At 46.9% G+C, this 21,193-nt stretch overlaps 1 protein-coding gene across 1 annotated transcript in view; it reads left to right on the top strand.

Annotated features, from left to right (window-relative positions):
* The window catches only part of EVC2 (EvC ciliary complex subunit 2), an 88,590-nt gene that overhangs the window by 35,293 nt on the left and 32,104 nt on the right, over positions 1–21,193 (top strand). Inside the window, 5 exon segments of the mRNA XM_033106688.1 lie at positions 5,870–6,194; positions 11,230–11,469; positions 13,657–13,832; positions 15,784–15,943; positions 18,643–19,097. Of these exon segments, the coding sequence (XP_032962579.1) occupies positions 5,870–6,194; positions 11,230–11,469; positions 13,657–13,832; positions 15,784–15,943; positions 18,643–19,097 (1,356 nt within the window).

The following is a 21,193-nucleotide window of genomic DNA, read 5'->3' as shown; positions in this document are numbered from 1 at the left end:
CTTACAGATGCCTTTGACACCCTGGGATGGAGATGTCAGAGGGCAGTCACCAGTATAGGTCTATTCTCAGGCAAAAGTTCTGGGCTGGAGATGATAAGTAAAGACGGGGATTGATGAAGGAACCTATGGAGAGAAGACAGAGACAGAAGGCATATCAGGACAGTGCTATGAGGAATTCTAGTGTTCACAGGTCAGAGGAACCCAGGAGAATGCGGAAGTCAGGAAAGCCAAGCGACATGGGGTCCAAGAAGAGGAGGTGGCCAATCGTGTCTAATATTCCTTGAGTTCAATCAAGTGAGCACTGGGAAGTGTCTTGTTTTTTCACTACCGGGATGTCATTGATGACCACAGCAGGTTTGGGGAAGAGGCTGCGGCCGAAAGCCAGAACAGGAGAATGGGACAATACGAATGGACAGCTCTTTCAAGGTGCTTGGCTGTGAAAGGAGCAGAGAAGTGGAGCCACAGTCACCCACCATACAGATAGCACGTGTCTAAGTCGTTCCTAGGCTTCTGGGAGGATCCCTGTCAGAGTTCACCTAGAGCACCAAATGGCCAACACAAGCCTTCCTGCTGCAAGCATCCCGCTGAGGTGGGAAGCAGCCCTGGCCTCACACCTGTGCCTTGCTGCTGGCTTTCCTGCCAGGTGGTGGATTCATGCCAGGACCTGACAAACCTGAGCGGGATTTTTATGGGGGACATAATGGGACTGCTGCAGAGCAGAGCAGCGGTAACACTTCTGGTTTCCATGGCAACCCTCACTGTCATCTTCCCAGCGGAGTGAAGGTTTCTTGGAAGAGTTCTGTGTCCAAAAATGCCTTCCTTCTCTCAGGGAGTGTTTACCGAGTCCCCGCTGAGTGCCTGGTGCTGTCGTAGGTGCTGGGGAGGAAGCTAAGAAAAGCAAGGACCCCCAACATACCCACTGTCTGCGGAGAGAAACAACTCACACCCACATAGATACAGGGCAGGAAGACAGAGCAAACTGGAATAACCATCGAATAGGAGCCCTGCCTTGACACCTCGAATAGCTTGTGATTTACACCTGGTCCATTTAACCTTTGCAGGGTATGATGGGTGATCTGCTTGACTTAGCAACTCCCCTTCCCACACCCCCGTTCTAGACCATGAGGTTAATGCGTCCTCTTAGGGGTTCCTTAGAAATAAAAGGAATGATCTCAACCGTTGGGAGTGTCCGAGGGGATCAGTAAAAAGCTCCGTCTTCCCTGACCTTGAGTTCTGAACCAGTTGGGGAAGAAGACAAACACCAGGCGTGTTTTCCAACCTGGCCCCCAACACACAATCACCTCTCACTTAAACAGCTGGTTTGGAGGACGTGGCTTTTATCCGCAGGTATAACCGGCCCCACAATGGGACACTGTAGGCCTCCCCATAAAACTGACCGGGACTGCAGCTGCTCGTGCTGGGTGCTAACCGCCAGCCCTCCTTCAGTTCCACGGCCGGAGCTCCCCCACGTGAAGGGGCCATGAGGAGGTGGGAGGGGCACATGGTCCCCCCTCCCCCCCCGCCCGTGTAGATCAGTGGTGCTGGGAACCTCGTCTAGGGCTCCTCTTGCCTGGAGAGATTTGCAGGCCGGAGGGTCCGCCTGTGGTCAGTCAGCAGGGAAGCTGACGGGGAAAAGCAGTGGCTCCGGCACAGGCATGAGCTTCAGGCCATCAGTGGATTGAGCCCGCTGGCGTGTGGCTGGATGAGAAGCTGTGAATGGCAGGATGGAGACGCAAGCAGGCCAGGCTGTCGGGGGCTGGCCTGCTGGGCGTGGGCTTTGGGCTTTGATCTGGACTGGGCGTCTGTCGGCCGCTGAGGCCATTGAGATCAGAACTATGCCTGCGTCCCCTCCACTTCAATTTCAGTGGGAACCTTAAGCTCCTTTCTTTGGGAGCACGGATCGATTTGGCATCGTGAGGCTTACTCAGGGATGTACTTCAGATTTCTTCACTTCCACGAAAACCTTCGCTTTGCTGTTTTTCTCTATTTTTTCACTAACACATGAAAACATACAAGACGTCCAAGTTGACTCTCCTGTGCACCGATCTCTTTGGGGGCACATTCTTTCCTGGTCACTGTGGTCTGAGTGAGGGGACGTGAGCCTGAGATCCCTGAGTTGTCGTGGGCATTTCGGAGCTGGGGAAAGTCAGCTGCCCCATAGTTCTGTTGTCAGCACAGGTGCCGATAGCGGTGGTGACCACGGTGTGCATCTCAGCCCTGTTTGGCCCTCGCTCCTGCATTTGCTCGACTGTTTCCTCTTCCAGCCAGTGTTCCCCGAGTACTTTCTCACCCAGGGCCGTTTGCCAGGCACTGCGGTGCGGAGAAGCAATTATTTTCTGAGCCTGTAGCACATTGTTTCGTTCACTGGGTATTGAACCAGACACACTTGACCTTCGGGCTTCTCCTGTGCTTCTTTCTCGCTCTGTAACACTCTACACACACACGTTCTGTAAGTACTTGCTGAGAAATGAAGGACAGAAATGAATGAGCTGTTGTTTAAACTAGATCAATTGGACTGTGTCTGAAGGACACAGAGCCACTTTTATTTAAGGTGGTCAATTCGGGGCGTCAGAAAGAATAATGGCGGCAGTTGATTGAAACCCACCACCTATGCAAAAATGTACAATTTCACAGCGATGCTGTGCAGAGACAGGGGTCCTTCCTAGGGCCAGCTAAACAATGACCTTAACTACGCGAAAGGCTCAAGGCCGGGCACACACCGTGCCACGAGGACGGGTGTCCTTGCCACACAGCCATGCCAAAGGGTTTTCCTCGCCGGATGACACAGCTTGGGTGCAAGGATGTGCAGCCACGTCAGGCAGGTGTGGGAGCCTTTCTGGCTTAAAAGTTTCATATTCCACAGGAGCCAGTATCTTTTGTACCAACTCATAGGCGTAGCTTCCAGGGTCCCCACAAGGGACATGCCCAATTTCAAGTGTCATCTTACTCAGGGAAGGTGAAAGGATGGCTTCCCTGGTTGGGAATCTATGGCTCATTGACAGATCCTCCCACCCAGATGTAATTTACCAATCGGGCACCACTTTTTACCATAAGCCATGTGGTATATGTAACATACTTGACGTTTTCCCCTTTATGAGGTTTCACACAGCAGTTAGCCAAAGTTCAGATTCTCGGGTAGTTGAGAAAAGTTGTATTAACCCTTTTCCCTTGTACTAAAACAAAGTAAGCAAATAAAGAAACAGACCCAAACTCATTTGTCACCATTGGAGGGTACCATGACACCAACTCTTTAATTAGCCAAAAATCTAATATCTATCCTATCTCTGAGCTTTTTATGTCAGAAAAATTGAATTGTTGAGGAAAGTTCTTTTTGAAGAATCCCCACTTTAAAAATGCAGAAGTGATAAAATTAGAAAATGTGCCTTTTCTAACTCTTAATGAGATCATGGTCTAGGTAACAATTAGAAATGGATGCTAAAGCCACTGGGTGAGAGGTTGATAGGAAATTTTATAATATGGGGTCGTGTTGGCACCACTTGGACCCATTTACCCGTGATTGGATCCCATAGGAAGCACATAGTACCACTTAGGGCATTTTGGAAAACAAATTGAATCTGACTCTGATCAGGAACTTAGCTCTAACTGGTAGTTTATGAGAAATCCAGGGGCCACAGGGACAGTGACACCCCTGAAGCGATCAACCAAATCCCGAATGTGAACATTCTGCAGGATTAATGAGCTGTTTTCCCCAACAAATCAATGTCATAGAAGAAAGATGAGAGAGCAGAATGCTATAGAATAAAGTGGGCTGAACTGACATTGTGGTGTTTTCTTTGCTTCTTGAGTTAAACTTTCAACTGTAAAAATCATTTTGGGAAATTTGAGATAGTTTGAATAATGACTGATTAATTATTGGAATTGTTAATATTTTAAATATAATATATAATATGATAATGGCATCAAGGTTAGGTAAAACATACATATAAATGTATACACAAATGTAGATAAACTTATATCCTTGACAGTTGTATATACAGAGGGTGCCAAAAAAAGTATACACATTTTAAGAAAGGAAAACTATTAAAATTGTAATACTCAACATATACCGATAGCAAAAGATGAATACAAGTCACGTTTGACTTCTGCAGTGACAAGAGGTACTCAAAGTGGTTCCCATCAGCGTCCAGAGACTTCTGATGATGGCAAACTATTACTTGAGCAACAGTGACCAAAGTCCACTTGTGTACATTTTTTGGGCACCCGCAGTGTATGTATGTTGGTGTGTGTGTATATATGTATATATATTATATATCCTTGACAGTTAAAGATGCACACTGAGGAATTTTACAGGTAAAATGAAAACTCTGGGATTTGCTTTAAAATCTTCAAGCAAACATTGAAGGGAGTCGCTAGAACAAGCTTGGTAAATATTGACAATTTTTGAAGTTAGGTAATGATTACATTGGGAGTCATACTATTCCATCTACTTTTACATGCTGGCAGATTTCTATCATGAAATTTTCTTAAGGTCCTTGTATTTTTATAATCAGATGTCATTTTTTTCATGTCAAATTCTCAAAGATTGTTAAACATGGTAGAGGGAAGGGTGAAATAGAAACCCTACTGCGTTGCTGAGGGAATTTTTCTAGAAAGCGGTTTGACAGAGTGTTCTAGGAGGCTTTAAAAGATTGCTGGCATTTGACGCATTGAGTCCCCTTGTGGGAAGCATCCTGGGGAAACCATTGTGAATATGAAAACCCTTAACAAATGTCAAGGTTATTGTGCAGTTTGAATTATGCAAGCAATCCAAGTGTGTAACACTGGAAAAATGGTTAAGTGAATCATGGTACATCACATGAGGAAATATTTTGCAACCATTATAAAGGAAACTTTTACAGTTTTTAAACACTGCTGGAAGATGCCTATTACAATGTTAATTGAAAAGAAAAAAAGGACAGAATTGTACTTGCATCTGTAAATAGTGTACATCTATGGAAAAAATATGCATAGAGAAAAAAACTGGAAGCAAATCCAACAGAATGCCTTCTCTGGGTCTGATTGAGTGAATGAAGTCTTTTTCTATTTGTCCTCATTTTCCAGATTTTATATCATGAAGATATGTATTTCCCTATGTATCTTTCTGTAGCTTTATAGAGACATAATTAACATACCATAAAACTCACCATATTAAGAGTACAGTCTGATGTATTCCTGTAAGTATAATAGTCATGCAGCCATCATCACAATTAAGGCTTACAACCTGTGACCCTGTGACTATCTCTTAAATATTTCTCGTGTAGACTTTATTTTCAGAGCAGGTTTAGACTTACAGAAGAACTAAGTACAGAGACTAACCACGTACCCTGTACCCAGCTTCCCCTATTAACACTTTACATTAATTGTTACAATTAATGAACCAATATTTATACATTGTGATTAAGTAAAGTCCATACTTTATTCAGATTTCCTTAGTTTTTATCTAATGTCCTTTTTCTGTTTCAGGATCCCATCCAGGGTACCACATGACATTTAGCTGTCATATCCATAAATTAATTTTTAATTAAAAAATATTAAAATAAACTTTACTTTAAAATCCTCCTAATATAGTAACTGTCCATTTTCCCCTCGGTCCCCTTGTTGTTGACCAAGACCATGTCTTATATTAGTTATATTCCTTATTGTTTCCAGGATGGTACCCTGCAAATTTACTAAATAGGATTCTGCTACTTAGTCCCTGGCCCTCAGTAACTGGACGGAACAGAAAGGAGGGAGGGAAGGGAGAGAAGGAGGGAACAGGAAGAAAGAAATGCCTTACCTACAAATAATTTGAAACCTCGGAACGTTGAGGGACCTTTGGTTTCTGTTGTGAGTTTATGTAATGGGATTCTCTCGACCTTTGTGTTGCCAGGTTGGAGATTGCAACCCTGAATCGGGCAGACTCAGACCTGGAGGCTTGTCGAACCCAAATCAGCAAAGATGTCATTGCCCTCCTGCTGAGAAATCTGGCCAGCAGTGGTCACCTCTCCCCTCAAGTAGAGAGGAAGATGGGTGCTGTTTTCAAAAAGCAGTTTCTATTGCTAGAGAAAGAAATACAAGAGGAGTATGATCGGAAGATGGTGGCATTGACGGCAGAATGCGACCTGGAAACAAGAAAGAAGACAGAAAACCAGTACCAGAGGGAGATGGCGGCGATGGAGGAAGCGGAAGAGCTGCTGAAACGTGTTAGTGAGAGGGTAAGGTGGCTCCAAATGGAAGGCGGTCACTTGCCTCTCTCTTTCCTCTTGGAGGTTTATCATTTATTCATCCAGCCATCACCCATCCATCCATCCATCCATCCACCTGCCTTTCTACACATCCATCCATCTACCCATGTATCTATTTATCCACTCGCCACCCATGCACCCATCTACCCACCCCACCTACCACTCTTCCAGGCACCTGTCCATCTACACATCTGTCCATTCACCTCCATCCATCCTGCCATCTGTCCATCCAGAATTCATTTAGAAAGCGTTTATTAATCACTTACTGTCTCTCTAGGCAGTGGAGGTTCAGAGAAAAACGAGATGTGGTTTTTGCATTCAAGAAGTTCATAGTCTAACGAAGGATCGTCCCATGTAAGGAATGTGACATCATTCCACTATGTTATAATAAAGCTGTGTCCACGATGCCATGAGAGGTAATGGGGAGAGTAGAAAGGCTTCATTCACGGAAAGGTGCATCCACAGAGCGTGCTCAGGGACGCCGTGATGTCCGTGTGCAGTGTGACCCTCTGGAATGTAGTCGCTAGATCACGGTTCTGAGTCAGACAGACCTGGACTGACGTTCTAGTACATGCCAGCTCTGCTCCTTAAGGACTTAGCCTCTCGTGTGTGAAAGGAGGCTAATAGCGCCCCCTTCTCAGGGTGTCTGGGACGAGTAATGCAGGAAGCCACTGCACAGCCCTCACTCCTGAGGCTGGTCCCTCAGCCTTCCCAGGCCTGGCCTCTGCTGATCCGAGATCAACTCTCATTTTTCTAAGATGGTTTCAGTTGGTGCCTTGAAAGGAATCATGCCACAGTTCTTTCCTGAGTGTACCAAATCAAGCTTGTTTTCATCTTCCTCTGTAAAAAGATGGCTGTTCTATCTGTGTGACTTAGGCCACATATCCTGTTCTGAAAATCTGTCATGCTAGGGAGGTCAGCACCTACTTAGGGACGAGCTTCTCATCTCGCAGGGTCCATTCCTCAGACTGTCAGCGTCCACAGAATTCCCCTGGAAGTGAACAACCAGCTCTTGGGTTGACAGCAGGTGGTCTCACTGGGCAGTAAAGAGGCAGAATCGTCCTGCCTCGCCCCTACCTGTTTCCTAAACCTGGAGTCCCCTTTCCTTAACACGCATCTTATGTTATGGTGTGGCTGGTTTTCTGTTTGGCTCCTGTATGAATTTCCTGTGGCTGCTGTGACAAATTACCACAGGCCTAATGGTTTAAAACAGCAGAAATTGGTTCTCTCACACTCCCGGAGGCCAGGAGTCCAAAATCAAGGAGTCACCTGGGCATGCCCCCTCTGGAGGCTCCAGGGGACGGTCCTTCCTGCCTCTTCCAGCCTCTGGTGGCCCCAGGCGTTCTGTGGCTTGTGGCCCACTCATTTCAGTCTTGACCTCCGTCTTGGCCTCCTCCACATGGCCTTCTTCTCTCCTGGGATTCTGTCATCCCTGTCTCTTCTAAGGACACTTTTTTTTAAATTAAAGTTTATTGGGGTGACAATTGTTAGTAAAGTTACATAGATTTCAGGTGTACAATTTTGTACTACATTCTCTCTATCTCACATTGTGTGTTCACCACCCAGAGTCAGTTCTCCTTTCATCACCATATATTACACCCCGGTTACCCTCTTCTATAACCCCCTCCACCCTTACCCTCTAGTAACCCCTAAACTATTGTCTGTGTCTATGAGTTTTGTTTCTTCATTTGTTTGTCTTGTTCTTTTGTTATTTTTGGTTTATACACCACATATCAGTGAAATCATATGGTTCTCTGCTTTTTCTGTCTGACTTACTTCGATTAGCATTATAATTTCAGGATCCATCCATGTTGTCACAAATGTTCCTATATCATCTTTTCTTACCACCGAATAGTATCCCACTGTGTATATATACCACAGCTTCTTTATCCATTCATCTATCGAAGGACATTTTGGTTGGTTCCATGTCTTGGCCACCATAAAGAAAGCTGCAGTGAACATTGGAGCACACGTGTCTATGTATAAATGTTTTCAGATTTTTTGGGTAGATACACAGGAGAGCGATTGCTGGGTCATGTGGTAATTCTATTAGTAACTTTTTGAGGAACCTCCACACTGCCTTCCATAGCGGCTGCACCAGTCTGCATTCCCACCAACAGTGTATGAGGGTTCCTTTTTCTCCACAGCCTCTCCAACACTTGTTACTATTTGTCTTGTTGATGATAGCCATTCTGACTGGGGTCAGGTGATATCTCAGTGTGGGTTTTATTTGCATTTCTCTGATGATTAGTGATGTTGAGCATTTTTTTCATATGTCTATTTGCCATTTGTATGTCCTGTTTGGAGAAATGTCTCTTCAGGTCGTCTGCCCATTTTTTAATTGGGTTGTTTGTTTTTTTGTTGTTGAGTTTCATGAGTTCCTTGTATATTTTGGATATTAGCCCCTTGTCGGAGGCGCTGTTTGCAAAAATCTTCTCCCATTCGGTTGGTTGCCTCTTTATTTTGTCGATGGTTTCTTTTGCTGTGCAGAAGCTTTTAAGTTTGATATAGTCCCCTTCATTTATTTTAGCTTTTACTTCCCTTGCCTTTGGAGTCAAATTCATAAAATACCCTTTGAACCCAAGGTCCATACGTTTAGTACCTATGTTTTCTTCTATGCAGTTTATTGTTTCAGGTCTTTGATCCATTTTGAATTAATTTTGGTACATGGTGACAGACAGCAGTCCAGTTTCATTCTTTTGCACATGGCTTTCCAATTCTCCCAGCACCATTTATTAAAGAGGCTCTTTTCTCCATTGTATGTTTTTTGCTTCTTTGTCAAAAATTATCTGTCCATATTTATGTGGTTTTATTTCTGGGTTCTCAATTCTATTTCATTGGTCTATGTGTCTGCCTTTCTGCCAATACCATGCTGTTTTGATTATTGTAGCTCTGTAGTACAAGCTAACGTCAGGGAGTGTGATACCTCCAGCATTGTTCTTTTTTCTTAGGATTGCATTGGCTATTCGGGGTCTTTTGTGGTTCCATACAAATCTGATAAGTTTTTGTTCTGTTTCTTTAAAAAAATGCCATTGGGATTTTGATGGGGATTGCATTAAATCTGTATATTGCTTTGGGTAATACAGCCATTTTAACTATGTTGATTCTTCCAATCCAGGAGCACGGAATGTCTTTCCATTTCTGTGTGTCTTCTTCAATTTCTTTTAAAAATGTCTTATAGTTTTCAGCATATAGGTCTTTCACATCCTTGGTTAAGTTTATTCCTAGGTATTTTATTCTTTTTGCTGCAATTGCAAAAGGAATTTTTGTTTTTCTGAGATTTCATTGTTAGTATATAGGAATGCAATGGACTTTTATACGTTGATTTTGTAGCCGGCAACTTTACTGTATTCTTTTATTGTTTCTAATATCTTTTTGGTGGAGTCTTTAGGGTTTTCTATATATAGCACCATGTCATCTGCAAAGAGTGACAATTTAACTTCTTCATTCCCAATTTGGATGCCTTTTATTTTTTTGCCTTGCCTGATTGCTCTGGCGAGGACTTCCAACACTATGTTGAAAAACAGAGGTGATAGGGGACAGCCCTGTCGTGTTCCTGTACGTAGAGCAAAGATATTAGCTGAGGGTTTGTCATATATGGCCTTTATTATGTTAAGGTATTTTCCTTCTATACCTATTTTATTATGTGTTTTAATCATGAATGAATGTTGTATCTTCTCAAATGCTTTTTCTGCATCAATTGATATAATCATATGATTTTTGTCCTTTATTTTGTTTATGTGATGTATCACATTGGTGGATTTGCGTATGTTGAAGCATCCTTGTGCCCCGGGGATGAACCCCACTTGGTTGTGATGAATAATCTTTTTAATGCATTGTTGCATTCAATTTGCTAGAATTTTGTTTAGGATTTTTGCATCTGTATTCATCAGAGATATTGGTCTGTAGTTTTCTTTTTTTGTGTTGTCCTTACCAGGTTTTGGTATCAGGGTAATGTTGGCCTCATAAAATGAGTAGGGAGTATTGTGTCTTCTTCAATTTTTTGCAAGAATTTGAGTAGGACAGGTATTAGATCCTTTTTGAAGGTTTGGTAGAATCCACTAGTGAAGCCATCTGGTCCCGGACTTTTGCTTTTGAGAAGGTTTCAGATGACTGATTCAATTTCCTTACTGGTGATTGGTCTATTTAGATTTTCCAGTTCTTCATAATTCAGCCTAGGAAGGCTATATGTTTCTAAGAACTTGTCCATTTCTTCTAGGTTATTGAATTTGGTGGCATATAGTCCCTCATAGTATTCTTGGATGATCCTTTGTATTTCTGTGGTGTCCGTGATAACTTCCCCTCTTTCATTTCTGATTTTGTTTATTAGTGTCTTTTCTCTTTTTATCTTAGTGAGTCTAGCCAAGGGTTTGTCAATTTTGTTAATCTTTTCAAAGAACCAGCTATTTGTCACATTAATTTTTTCTATTGTCTTTTTGTTTTCTATTTCATTTAGTTCTGCTCTGATTTTTTTATTATTTCCTTTCTTCTGCTGACCTTGGGTTTCATTTGTTCTTCTTTGTCTGGTTCTTTAAGGTGTAACATAAGGTTATCTATTTGGGATTTTTCTTGTTTCCAGAGATAGGCCTGTAATGATATATATTTCCCTCTTAAAACTGCTTTCACTGCATCCCAAAAATTTTGGTAGGATGTATTTTCATTCTCATTTGTTTCTATGTATCGTTTGATCTCTCCTCTTATTTCTTCGTTGACCCAGTCGTTCTTTAAAAGTATGTTGTTTAATCTCCACACATTTGTGGTTTTTCCTGCTTTCTTTTTGCAGTTGTTATCCAATTTCAAAGCCTTGTGATCAGAGAATATACTTGGTATGATTTCAATCTTCTTAAATTTGCTGAGGCTAGTGTGTGCATGTGTATGTATGTGTGCATGCATGTGTGTACATGTATATGTGCATGCATGTGTATGTACGTGTGTGTGCATGCATGTGTGCATACATGCCTGTCTGGCATGTCAGCCTTTCATGTGCTACCTCTTCTCTCCACAGTCCGCGGTCGAGTGCAGCAGCCTCCTGCGGACCCTGCATGGGCTGGAGCAGGAGCACTTGAGAAGGTCCCTCGCTCTGCAGCAGGAGGAAGACTTTGCCCGGGCGCACAGGCAGCTGGCCATTTTCCAGAGGAACGAAGTGCACCGTATCTTTTTTGCCCAGATAAAAAGTGCTATTTTCAAAGGGGACCTGAAACCAGAGGCAGCTAAAATGCTACTGCAGGATTACGCTAAAATACAGGTAGTGCCTCGAATCAGGTCCACCAGGAGGCATGCGTCATTTTCCTGACCGTTGCAGTAAATCCCTCCTCTCCCAGAGCTAAGGCCTGTGTCTTCTCTTGTGCTGCGGATGAGTGAACTAACTTTCTCTTCCTTCCACCCTTCATGTGTGTGTGAGCTTCCAGTAAGCAGGACAAATGGGGGCGTAAAGCCCAGGCCCGGGACTCAGATCCATCTGCACTTGAATTCCAGTTCTGTCACCCATCAGCTGTGTCAGTTTAAGTAAATTGCCCAACTTCTCTGAGCCTCAGTTTCCTTACCTGTAAAATGGGGGTAATAGAGTACCAACACTCACGGGGGAGTGATGGAGATTGAGTGAACTGAAAGCCAGTGCTTGGCACAAAATATGTCCATATAGCCGTGAAAATCATATAACTATACGTGCATCTACGTGTGGGGGGGGAGGGGCACCTGTTACAGTCCGTATATGCCTGCGTGAATTTGTGTCTATTCTTGTGTATATGCGTGAGTGTGAACATTATTAATGCAGGCTGAATAAATTCCTAGGTGATGGTGACAATAGTTTATCTGAGACTGTCAACATTACTGTGGAATTTCCTGTGAGGCCGGCACGAGTTGAGATCACTAATGTGTAATCACACAGCAGATTTCCAGTCCTGGCACAGGCCCAGTATGTGTGGGTGTGACCGAGCAGGGTGGTGCCAGGAGGAGACCGCGTGATCACCGTGAGCCTTTGGGAAGACAGGGCCACTCTCAGGAGCAGCCTCTCCACTTTGCTCTAGGTTTTTCCACTGAACTCCAGTGAGAGCCAATATAATAAGAATTCCGTCATCCTCCTCACTCGGCATTCAGACCCTGTGGCGTCACTTACATAGTAGCAGATTCTCTAGTCCTTTTTCTCCTCATGAAGGGCAGTGGCTGACTCTCAAGGCAGTCAAGTTGGAAAGAAGGCGTGTGATTGTTCATCACACGGGTCAAAGGAGTAACTGCCTCAGTGATAACGCCTCCGCGGACCAGGCTTTTTTGATCGGAGCTGCTGGAATATTTGGGGATGCTGCCTGTGAGTTTCCTTACACGGTGGCCCCGGTCACCAGGTCACGTGGGTCCAGTTCCGCGGAGAGCAGGACTATTACCACAGTGTTCCCTTTCTATTGATTCTGCTGCCAGGGCTTTCAGGGCGATGCTGGCATTTGGCCGGGTGACTGACCATCCAGCTTTCACCGTCTGGATAGTACGAATTCTCTGGTGCTGAGACTGGTGATATTACAGCTTTTGTGTGGAGAGGAGACCGTCCATGATATCAGAAGTCTCTTGTTGAACAATGTACTGAGCTTTTTGGTAGCTCATCGCATGGGCAGTATTTCCACAGATGGAAAAAAGACAGCAGAATCGATCAGTGGGGTAGTGCCACTGAGGCTAGTGTTTTAATTCCTGCTGGTCTCGTTACTGTGGTTCTAATTACTATGCCGCTGGGTAAAGAGGGGTTTGGGGGGCAGCTGCCTATGAAGTTAGAGCACAGGCCCTGGAATTCAATTGCTGAGTTCAAATCCCTCTCGGCTCTTCACCAGCTGTGCGATGTGGACTCAGCTTCCTCACTTGGGAAATGGGAATCATATTAATAGTATTCTCTCCCTAGATTAAGTTAGATACGGTGAGAAAGGCTCCGGGCCCGGTGTAAGGCCCAGAGAAGACACCCAGTGTAAGCTAGGTTACTGTCCTCTCTTCTGTTTGGTTGGGTGGTGTTCGTTTTGTAGACCGAGGGAAACTTCTCGCTGCTCTTTGTGACTGCTCATCTCGTCTCCTCCATGAGTGTGGGAGTTCCAGGGGTCAGCGCCGGTGGCTGATGGATCCCAGACCTGCCGCACCTGTGTGTGCTGCTTTGGGAACACCATGGGCGTGCATGTGTGCCTGGGGGAAGGACGGATCACTGACTGACTGAAATTTACATCCCATGTCAGGGCGGTAAAGTTGTTTTGATGACTCCCCACCTTCTGGGTCCAGGGTACTGTTCAAAGCTCTCATTTCTTATTCAGATAGAATTTTCTTCTAAGCCTTTGCTAAGTGTTAATCTCCATGCTCCTTTTCCTGTGTATTTTCTTTGAAAAGAAAATGTAGTATTTTAAATGTCTAGAGAGAATTTTTCTCTGAATGCTAATTACGCATATTTTCTTGATTTTTTTTTTAACAGGAAGATGTAGAAGAGTTAATGGACTTTTTCCAGGCTAGTAAGAGGTATCATCTAAGTAAGAGATTTGGCCACAGGGAATACCTGGTCCAGAACATAGTGTCGTCAGAGACCCGTGTGCAAGGCCTTCTGAGCGCCGCGGCTGCCCAGCTGACCCTCCTTATCCAGAAACACGAGAGGTAAAACCCCCAACCCATCGCAATGGGGCAAACAACCGCCTTGCTCCTCATTCTTCCTCCAAGACCATCTGCTTGTGTTCAGTCATTGACTGCACCGCTGCTCCTTACTTATTCTGAAGAACTCTCTAGTTGTAAGAGCCCTTTGCATTCTAGAATTTGAAAAACGTCATCCGATAGTCGAGACGACAGGGCAAGGAACCCCATGCGCCCATCATTCAACTCCAGTAGGTACCAACGCACGGCCAATTCCGCCGTAGCTAGATATCTCCACCCTCGCTTATTTGAGAGCAAATCCCCCGTATTTCATTGAGAAACCGGTGTTGGGAGCTGACGTGAGTTGTGGTGGGAGAGCCCTCTTCCTGTGTGCTCTCGCACCCTGGGGCTCTTGCATTCACCTTGGGAGTGAAGGCTCAATACCCTGATGCTTGTCTTGGACCGCGACAGGATTTTCTCAGCAGCACCGGGGATACCATACATTTGGGTAAACAGTGATGAGGCCCCTTGTCATCAGTGCAACCCCTCTCCTCTCTACCGCGTTCCTTGTCACCTAGACTTGGAGGGGCTTCAGTGCCAACAATGAAACGTCTTCTTTTTAGGTTACGAGAAGCTCTAAGATGAATAGGGACGTGACTATAGAGTTGGTTTCTTATGGTGACCTGCGGTTTTATGAATTGGTTCCACTACCTAGGTAATTTCATTAGGTCTTTGCAGCTCTCGCTCTATTTAATGAGGATTCTAGAAGGTGCAAATTATGTGAACAAACACTCCTTCTTCAGAGATGCTAATGGCTTGTCACTGAAATTGACTTGATGTTCCTGATTAATTTTCACTCAAGTGAAAGAAACAGTTCCTTGCCTTGAAGTGAGGTATCCGACAGCTGGGTGCACGGCTCTGAGCAGTTACAGGACGTGCGTTTTACCTCTAATTCTTAAATTCTATTGTAAAGGCTGGCACAGGCTTAGATTTCTAAAACATATCTACCATTCATTCATTCACCTATTCGTTCCTTTAAGAAGTTTCTATGGAGCATCTTCCCTGTGTCAAACGGGGGGCCCAGCCCAGGGATGCAGACAGACTGGGACTAGTAGTGATAACAGTGGTAATAACAGAATGTATTAGTTGGGATTCTCCAGAACAACGGAGCAGATGTCGGTGAGGAATTGGCTCATGCGATTATGGAAGCTGATCTGCCATCTGCCAGCTGGGGACCCAGGAAAGCCGGTGGTGTAATTCAGTCTGGGTCCTAAGGCCTGAGAACCAGGGTGCCAGTGACATAGGTTCCAATCCAAGGGCAGGAGAAGGTGAGATGAGATGTCCCAGCTCACACAGTGAGGCGGGGAAAAAAAGGAGGCGAATCGCACCTTCCTTCACCTTTTGTTCCATTCAGACCCTCAGTGGCTTGGAGGATGCCCGTCCACACGGGGGAGGGCAGTCGGCCCCCTGCGTCCGCGGATGCCCGTGGCAATCTCATCTGGACACAGCCCCACAGACACTCCCTGACGCGGTGTTTGGTCTGGGCACGCCGTGGCCAGTCAAATTGACACATAGAATTAACCCTCACGAAGTATTCCCTACATTTCCCTCTTGGACTTTGCTTGTGCCATTCCTGTCACCAGGAATTCCTATCCTGCCATCTCCTCTTGGAGGACTCTATCTGTACCACCATGGTCCCATTGAGTGTTACTTTCTCCCGGAAGTCTTGCCCAATTTCTGCCCTAACGATGCTTACTCTCCAGACGTTGAGCTCCCTCTGCACGTCTGTAATGACGCTGACTTGACCCTTTCTATATTCCAGTAATGTCTTAGCTGCCGGTTCTCTTACTCCTTCTGCAGGGTAAACACGTGTCTGACGCAATCCAAGCTAACATGGTGACAAGTGTTCCCCTACAAGAGTCAGGCTCAAGGTGAGTTCGGAGAAGACATTAAGTAGCCCTGTGTCTTTTTCATCCAGAGCAGGGTACTTGGACGAAGACCAGATGGAAGTGCTGTTGGCACGGGCTCAGACCGAAGTCTTTTCTATCAAACAGAAGCTGGACAATGACTTAAAGCAGGAAAAGAAAAAGCTCCACCAAAAACTAATCGTTAAGAGAAGGCGAGAGATACTGCAAAAGGTATATACGGAATTATGCTGTTGCTTCTCTGCATGACCTTGTTGCACACTCACCCACCAAGTGCCCGGTACCCAGGCATTGCCATCAGAGAGCTGGGATCCAAGTGGCAACCGGGCAGGTGTCCTGATGTGCCATCGGTGGTTGGCCGATGGTGTCTTTTTGGCAGGCTGGGTCATGAAGGGTTCTACAGGTCCTCTCCCGCCTCAGCAAAGCAGAGGGTCGTGATAGATGAGGGCAGGGGTGCAGGCGTGATAACGACAACGCTAAAACATTTACTGAGTGTTTACGTAGCACTATGCTAAGTGTGTTATAGAACATAGCTTATTTAATCCTACATTCATTAACCCTATGAGGTCGTACTACCGTTTTCTCTCTCTCTTTTTTTTTTACTGAACACACTGAGGCTTAGAGAGCTGCAGTGTCTTAGTCCATTCAGGCTGCTATAACAAAATATCACAGACTAAGTGGCTTATAAAGAACAAAAATTTATACGGTACAGTTCTGGAGGCTGGGAGCCCGAGATCAGGGTGCCACTGTGGTGGGTTTCAGAGGAGGGCCCTCTTCTCACTGTGTCGTCACGTGGGGGACGGGGCGTGGGAGCTTTGTGGGGCCTCTGAGGGAAGAGCACTAGTCCCATTCCAGGGGCCCCACCCTCATGACCCAAGCACCCCCCAAAGGCCCCACCTCCAAGCACCATCATGTGGGGCATTAGGTTTCAACACATGAACGATGGGGGACACAGCATTGCAGTCACAGCATGGAGTCGTTTGGTGCAGGTCGAACACCCAGTAAGTGGCAGACACGGGAGTGAAGCCAGGCCGGTTTGACTTAGAGCCTGGGCCTTATTCTTGATACGAACCTGCTCGGATGTTTACCGACCTGCGAGAGGAGAGACCGACACGTAAACACATAAATGCATCCTTATGTGCTCACTTCCTGCCGTACGCTATGGGCTGTAGCAGTGCAGACAGGGAGTTACTCTTTCTGCTGGGGAAGGCTTTACCGAGCAGGTGTAGCACAGACTGAGTCCCAGGGGACAAGAGTGCATTTGATGTGTCCAAGTCCAGGAAGGACACTGTAGGGGGCAGGAGGCACTCAAGCAAGAGTGCCCTGCTGTGCCTGGGACTCAGAACATGACAAGCTGGGGTGTCGGGTGGATGAGGGCAGGGGTGAAGGGGGTGTGGCTGGGAGTGCGGGCACGGCATGCCAGGCGGAGGCGTCACCGTCATCCGAGGACAGTGGGAACATTGACGGGTTTTCAGGAGGAGAAGGACGTGATCAGAGTTAGGATTTAGGAAGCTCACGAGTACCCTGTCGCGTAGCATTGGGGGAGCCTGGCGGTGCAAACCCCCGGGAGGCTGTGGTGCTCGGCCAGGTGAGAGCTGACGAGGACCTAAAACTGAGACAGTGCCCTGAGCCCGGGGATAAGGACAGATTCAGAGGGCATAGGGGATGTACAGGCTGAGACGCAGGTGCTTGTCTGGTACCATTCAGGAGGCAGGGAAGGCGATAGAGAATAACTTTCACTTGATCAATAGAAACTCCACTTTTACTGATCACATTTTGGGCCCAACAGAAAGCCGTGCTTCTCACCTTGACTGTTGACCTCTACCCCGTCTTGAGCCTCACCTCACCCGTCTCCATTGGCTAAAGGATCAAAACAGTGGGCCCCAAGACCACATCTCCCTGATAGTCACGCCTGATGCCAGGGTGGGATCTAGAAGGATGGCGGGACCACAGAGGGCCCAGCAGTCTTCCGTAAATAACATTTCTTGCAGCTGCTTTTGATAAATCTTGTGAGTGGCACAGAGTTAGGATGTAGCTCCATGAAGACAAAGGTTTATGTAGTGGCCGCAGGGCTGAGGACCCTTCGTTTGTAGAATGAAAGAATTGGCACTCTCTGGTCACCAGGACCCACGAACATAAGGAGGACAATCCCATGTTCTCACAAAATAGAACCGAGACTATCCGCAGATGCACCATTATAAATAACACCACGATGGACGTCTTCGTGTGTCAGCTTTTTTCCTACCACCGGGCCTTTGCTCCTACTGTTCTTTCTCCCAGGAATGTTCTTTCCCCGTATCTTAGCCTGGTTAAGATATGACCTCAATCCTCAGGTCTCACTTGGATCTCCTTCCTTCAAAGGCCTTCCCTGACCTCATTTAAATGGTCTTTCATGGATCTCAGGGTTTGCATCCTTGTAGTATCACGAAGGGCAGTTACCAGGTGCCTGGCACATAGTAATAACAATAGCAGACATTCATTGAGGTGAACTCTGCACCAGGCTGTTCTCTGGAGCTACACATGAATGAAGCAACTCACTGAATCCTCACAGCTACTCTGTGAGGTGAGCCCATCGTTCTCCCCACTTTACAGATTAGGAAATGGAGGCGCAGTGAGGATAAGACGCTCACTTCCGGTCACTCGGTTTGTCAGTGGAAGAGCCAGGAGTGGAACACAGGGCGTCTGCCTCTTGGGCTTTACCTAGTCAGTGAATGAGTGCTTGACAATGTCAAACAAGTGAAGTTTTCACTCTGTTTTGGGTTGTTTCCTTAAGGATGATTTTCTAACTGTGAGCTTGGGGAAAGGCTTCCCCATTGTAAGCCTCCTCTGGCAAATGCGCAAAGTGTTTGCGCAAAGCGCTCGATGCCCTGAGCCTTGTCCCCATGTCCTTCTTCTCTCTGCAATCCCTGCAGCATAAGGAGCAGCGGAAGGAGCAGCTGTCCGTCGGGGAAGCCTTCCGAGCGGCCGAGGACGTGGGCCAGTACCTGGGCCAGTGGAGGGGCCTGGTGGCGGGCCACAGCGCTGCCCTGGAGGAGCTGCAGGAGCGTCTGGACCAGGCTGCCCTGGACGACCTCAGGGCCCTGAGCCTGTCACTGTCCGAGAGAGCCACCGAGGAGCTGCGGCGTCTCCAGAGCTCTCTGATGACTCAGGAGCTGCTCAAGCGCGGTGTGCCCTGGCTCTTCCTGCAGCAGATCCTGGAGGAGCACGGCAGGGAGATGGCCGCCCGGGCCGCGCAGCTCGAGGGCGAGGAGAGGGACAGGGACCAGGAGGGCGTCCAGAACGTGAGGCAGAGACTGAAGGACGACGCGCCAGAGGCCTCGATGGAGGAGCAGGCGGAGCTGAGGCGCTGGGGGCACCAGATCTTTATGTGAGTGTCCCTGCCGCTTCTTGTCTCCTCTCCTCCCCTGGGAGAGGGAGGGATTCCACCCTGTGGTTAAGGGACGGCCGAGCACAGGACACTGACACCGGCCAGGTGAGCTCCACGGCCATTTGTGAGTCACGTATACTCAGCCAGGGACACCGCAGGGACAGCCAAGGACACCGCATGACATCGGGGCCCTCTGGGGGTTGCAGAGAAGAGCAGGGGTTGTGGGAGGCAGACTTTGTAGCAACAAGAGGGCGAGGGGCCCCTGGGTTCCCACAGGAGGATGTGTTCGGTTTGTTTGAATAATTTCATGGGCAGCCGGGAGATTGGAACCCACTGGTGATGGATAAGCAGGAACTGTGCCTGGTCCCCGGGTAAGAAGTGTGTGTGACGAGGGGAGCGGAGTGGGGGTGGGGGGCGCCCCTTTTCCCTTTAACGAGTGGACCTGCCGATCAATATTCCTTAAAGTTGCTTTTCCTTTCAACCAACCAACCAACCCAGAAAACCCCATTTAAGCAAAGAAACGAAACCAAGACCCTTTTCGATTTCTTTTCTTGGTGTAGGCCCTCCACAGTTGAAGCCGAGTCTTAGTCTCAGTTCAAATGCTGAACCTTGAGCCCTTCCTATTAGAAAGGGTTTCACTGACATGAGGTTGTGGAGCGGGTGTCGTGGGTCAGGGGTGAGGGAGAGGCCGGGGGGGAATCTCAGTGTACCGGTGGGCCCGTCCGGCCTCCCCACTCTGTGGATCCATTGCTCTGTTTGCTGGACACCCGTGGTCCTCCCCTCCTGCACCGAGGCCGGCGCTCTTCTTGAACCCTTGGAGGGATCATTCTGCAATGTCCATCGTTCCTTAGGCAGTTACCGCCCATGGCGCAGGATCTTCCTGGCCTCAGTGATTTCATGGCTCCTGCTGCTGTTCCCACGGACTGACCTTGCTACCAGGGAGAATGGGTCCTCAGGTGTTTGCGGACAGGGCCCTTGTCTTGATTTAGACCAACTGACCTCTCGGCTCTTTCTCATCTCACTTTATGGTTCTGTCCTCGTGTGTATTTCCCCATCTTTGTTAATGTTTGTTTTCTTGAACAAACAAAATGCTGTCTTTTCCAAACCCATTAAAATCACATCTTCAAACACCACTTCCTGTTCCCGCGAGTTCTCAGCAGTAATTACTCAGCTCGTCCTACATCCCACCAACGTCACTTTACACGCTCCAACCTGTTTGACTCTTCAAAGCAGCTGACTAGGACTTGATGTCTTTATGACCAGAAGGTCGTTTGCTTCAAGTTCATTTGGATCCACTTTGCCGGGAGTCTTACTAAAGCTTTTGCTGATTCAGTCATCCAGCAGAAAAAGAGAGATCTCATTTTACTCTCAGAAAACACTTCATGGGTTAAAGAGGGTCAGCTGACAATGCATACGTTGTGAGTCTGCTCATACACTTTGCTCTCTTAAGATTGTAAAAGGTTGCAGCCTTTATTTCTGAGGCATTATGTAAAACTGGCTTGCACAGTAGTTTTGAAACACATTTGTATGAGCTTCCCGATTTCCAGCAGGATGGAGTTGCTATAAACCTGGTCGGATAGAGGAGGAATTAATGAGGACGCATCTTTGTCAGGGAAAGCATGTGTTTGAGACTTCTTTCCTAGTTCCTGCCTGGATTTTGAAGTCTTTTGGGACAGAGACCCTGTTTCCCATATTTCTGTATAATTTTGGTGCCTACGTAGTAGAGGGTGAGGACAGCAGGCTCAGTCAGGGTCAAAGATGGGCAAGAATAATTCCCAAGTTGCCTTCACTTTGCATTCCTCGTAACCGGCAAACACGGGGAGCGAAGACGCTTGTTCCGCTCGGGGAGGTACGAGGGAGCAGCTGCAGTTTCCTGAGGTCCTTTAAAAAAACTGGTGGACCCCATGGGGTGAGAAACCCGAGAGGGGTGTCAGCAACGTGGGCTTGCTTCTGGCCGTGGTCCAGGTCAGCCCTGACGATCTTATTCGATTTCTGTGGGGGAGCCATCCAGCTGAACCATAGTCCTGCACTCCCCACGTTGAGATTTGGACGTGATGGGCCTGGCCCTGGCCTCCCAGAGTCGTGTCCTGCAGAGA

The sequence above is a fragment of the Rhinolophus ferrumequinum genome, chromosome 5, assembly GCF_004115265.2.
Source record: "Rhinolophus ferrumequinum isolate MPI-CBG mRhiFer1 chromosome 5, mRhiFer1_v1.p, whole genome shotgun sequence".
In the NCBI taxonomy this organism is placed as follows: Eukaryota; Metazoa; Chordata; class Mammalia; order Chiroptera; family Rhinolophidae; genus Rhinolophus; species Rhinolophus ferrumequinum.
The sequence above is the reverse complement of the archived record's forward strand: the minus strand, read 5'-3'. Positions and strand labels throughout refer to the sequence as shown.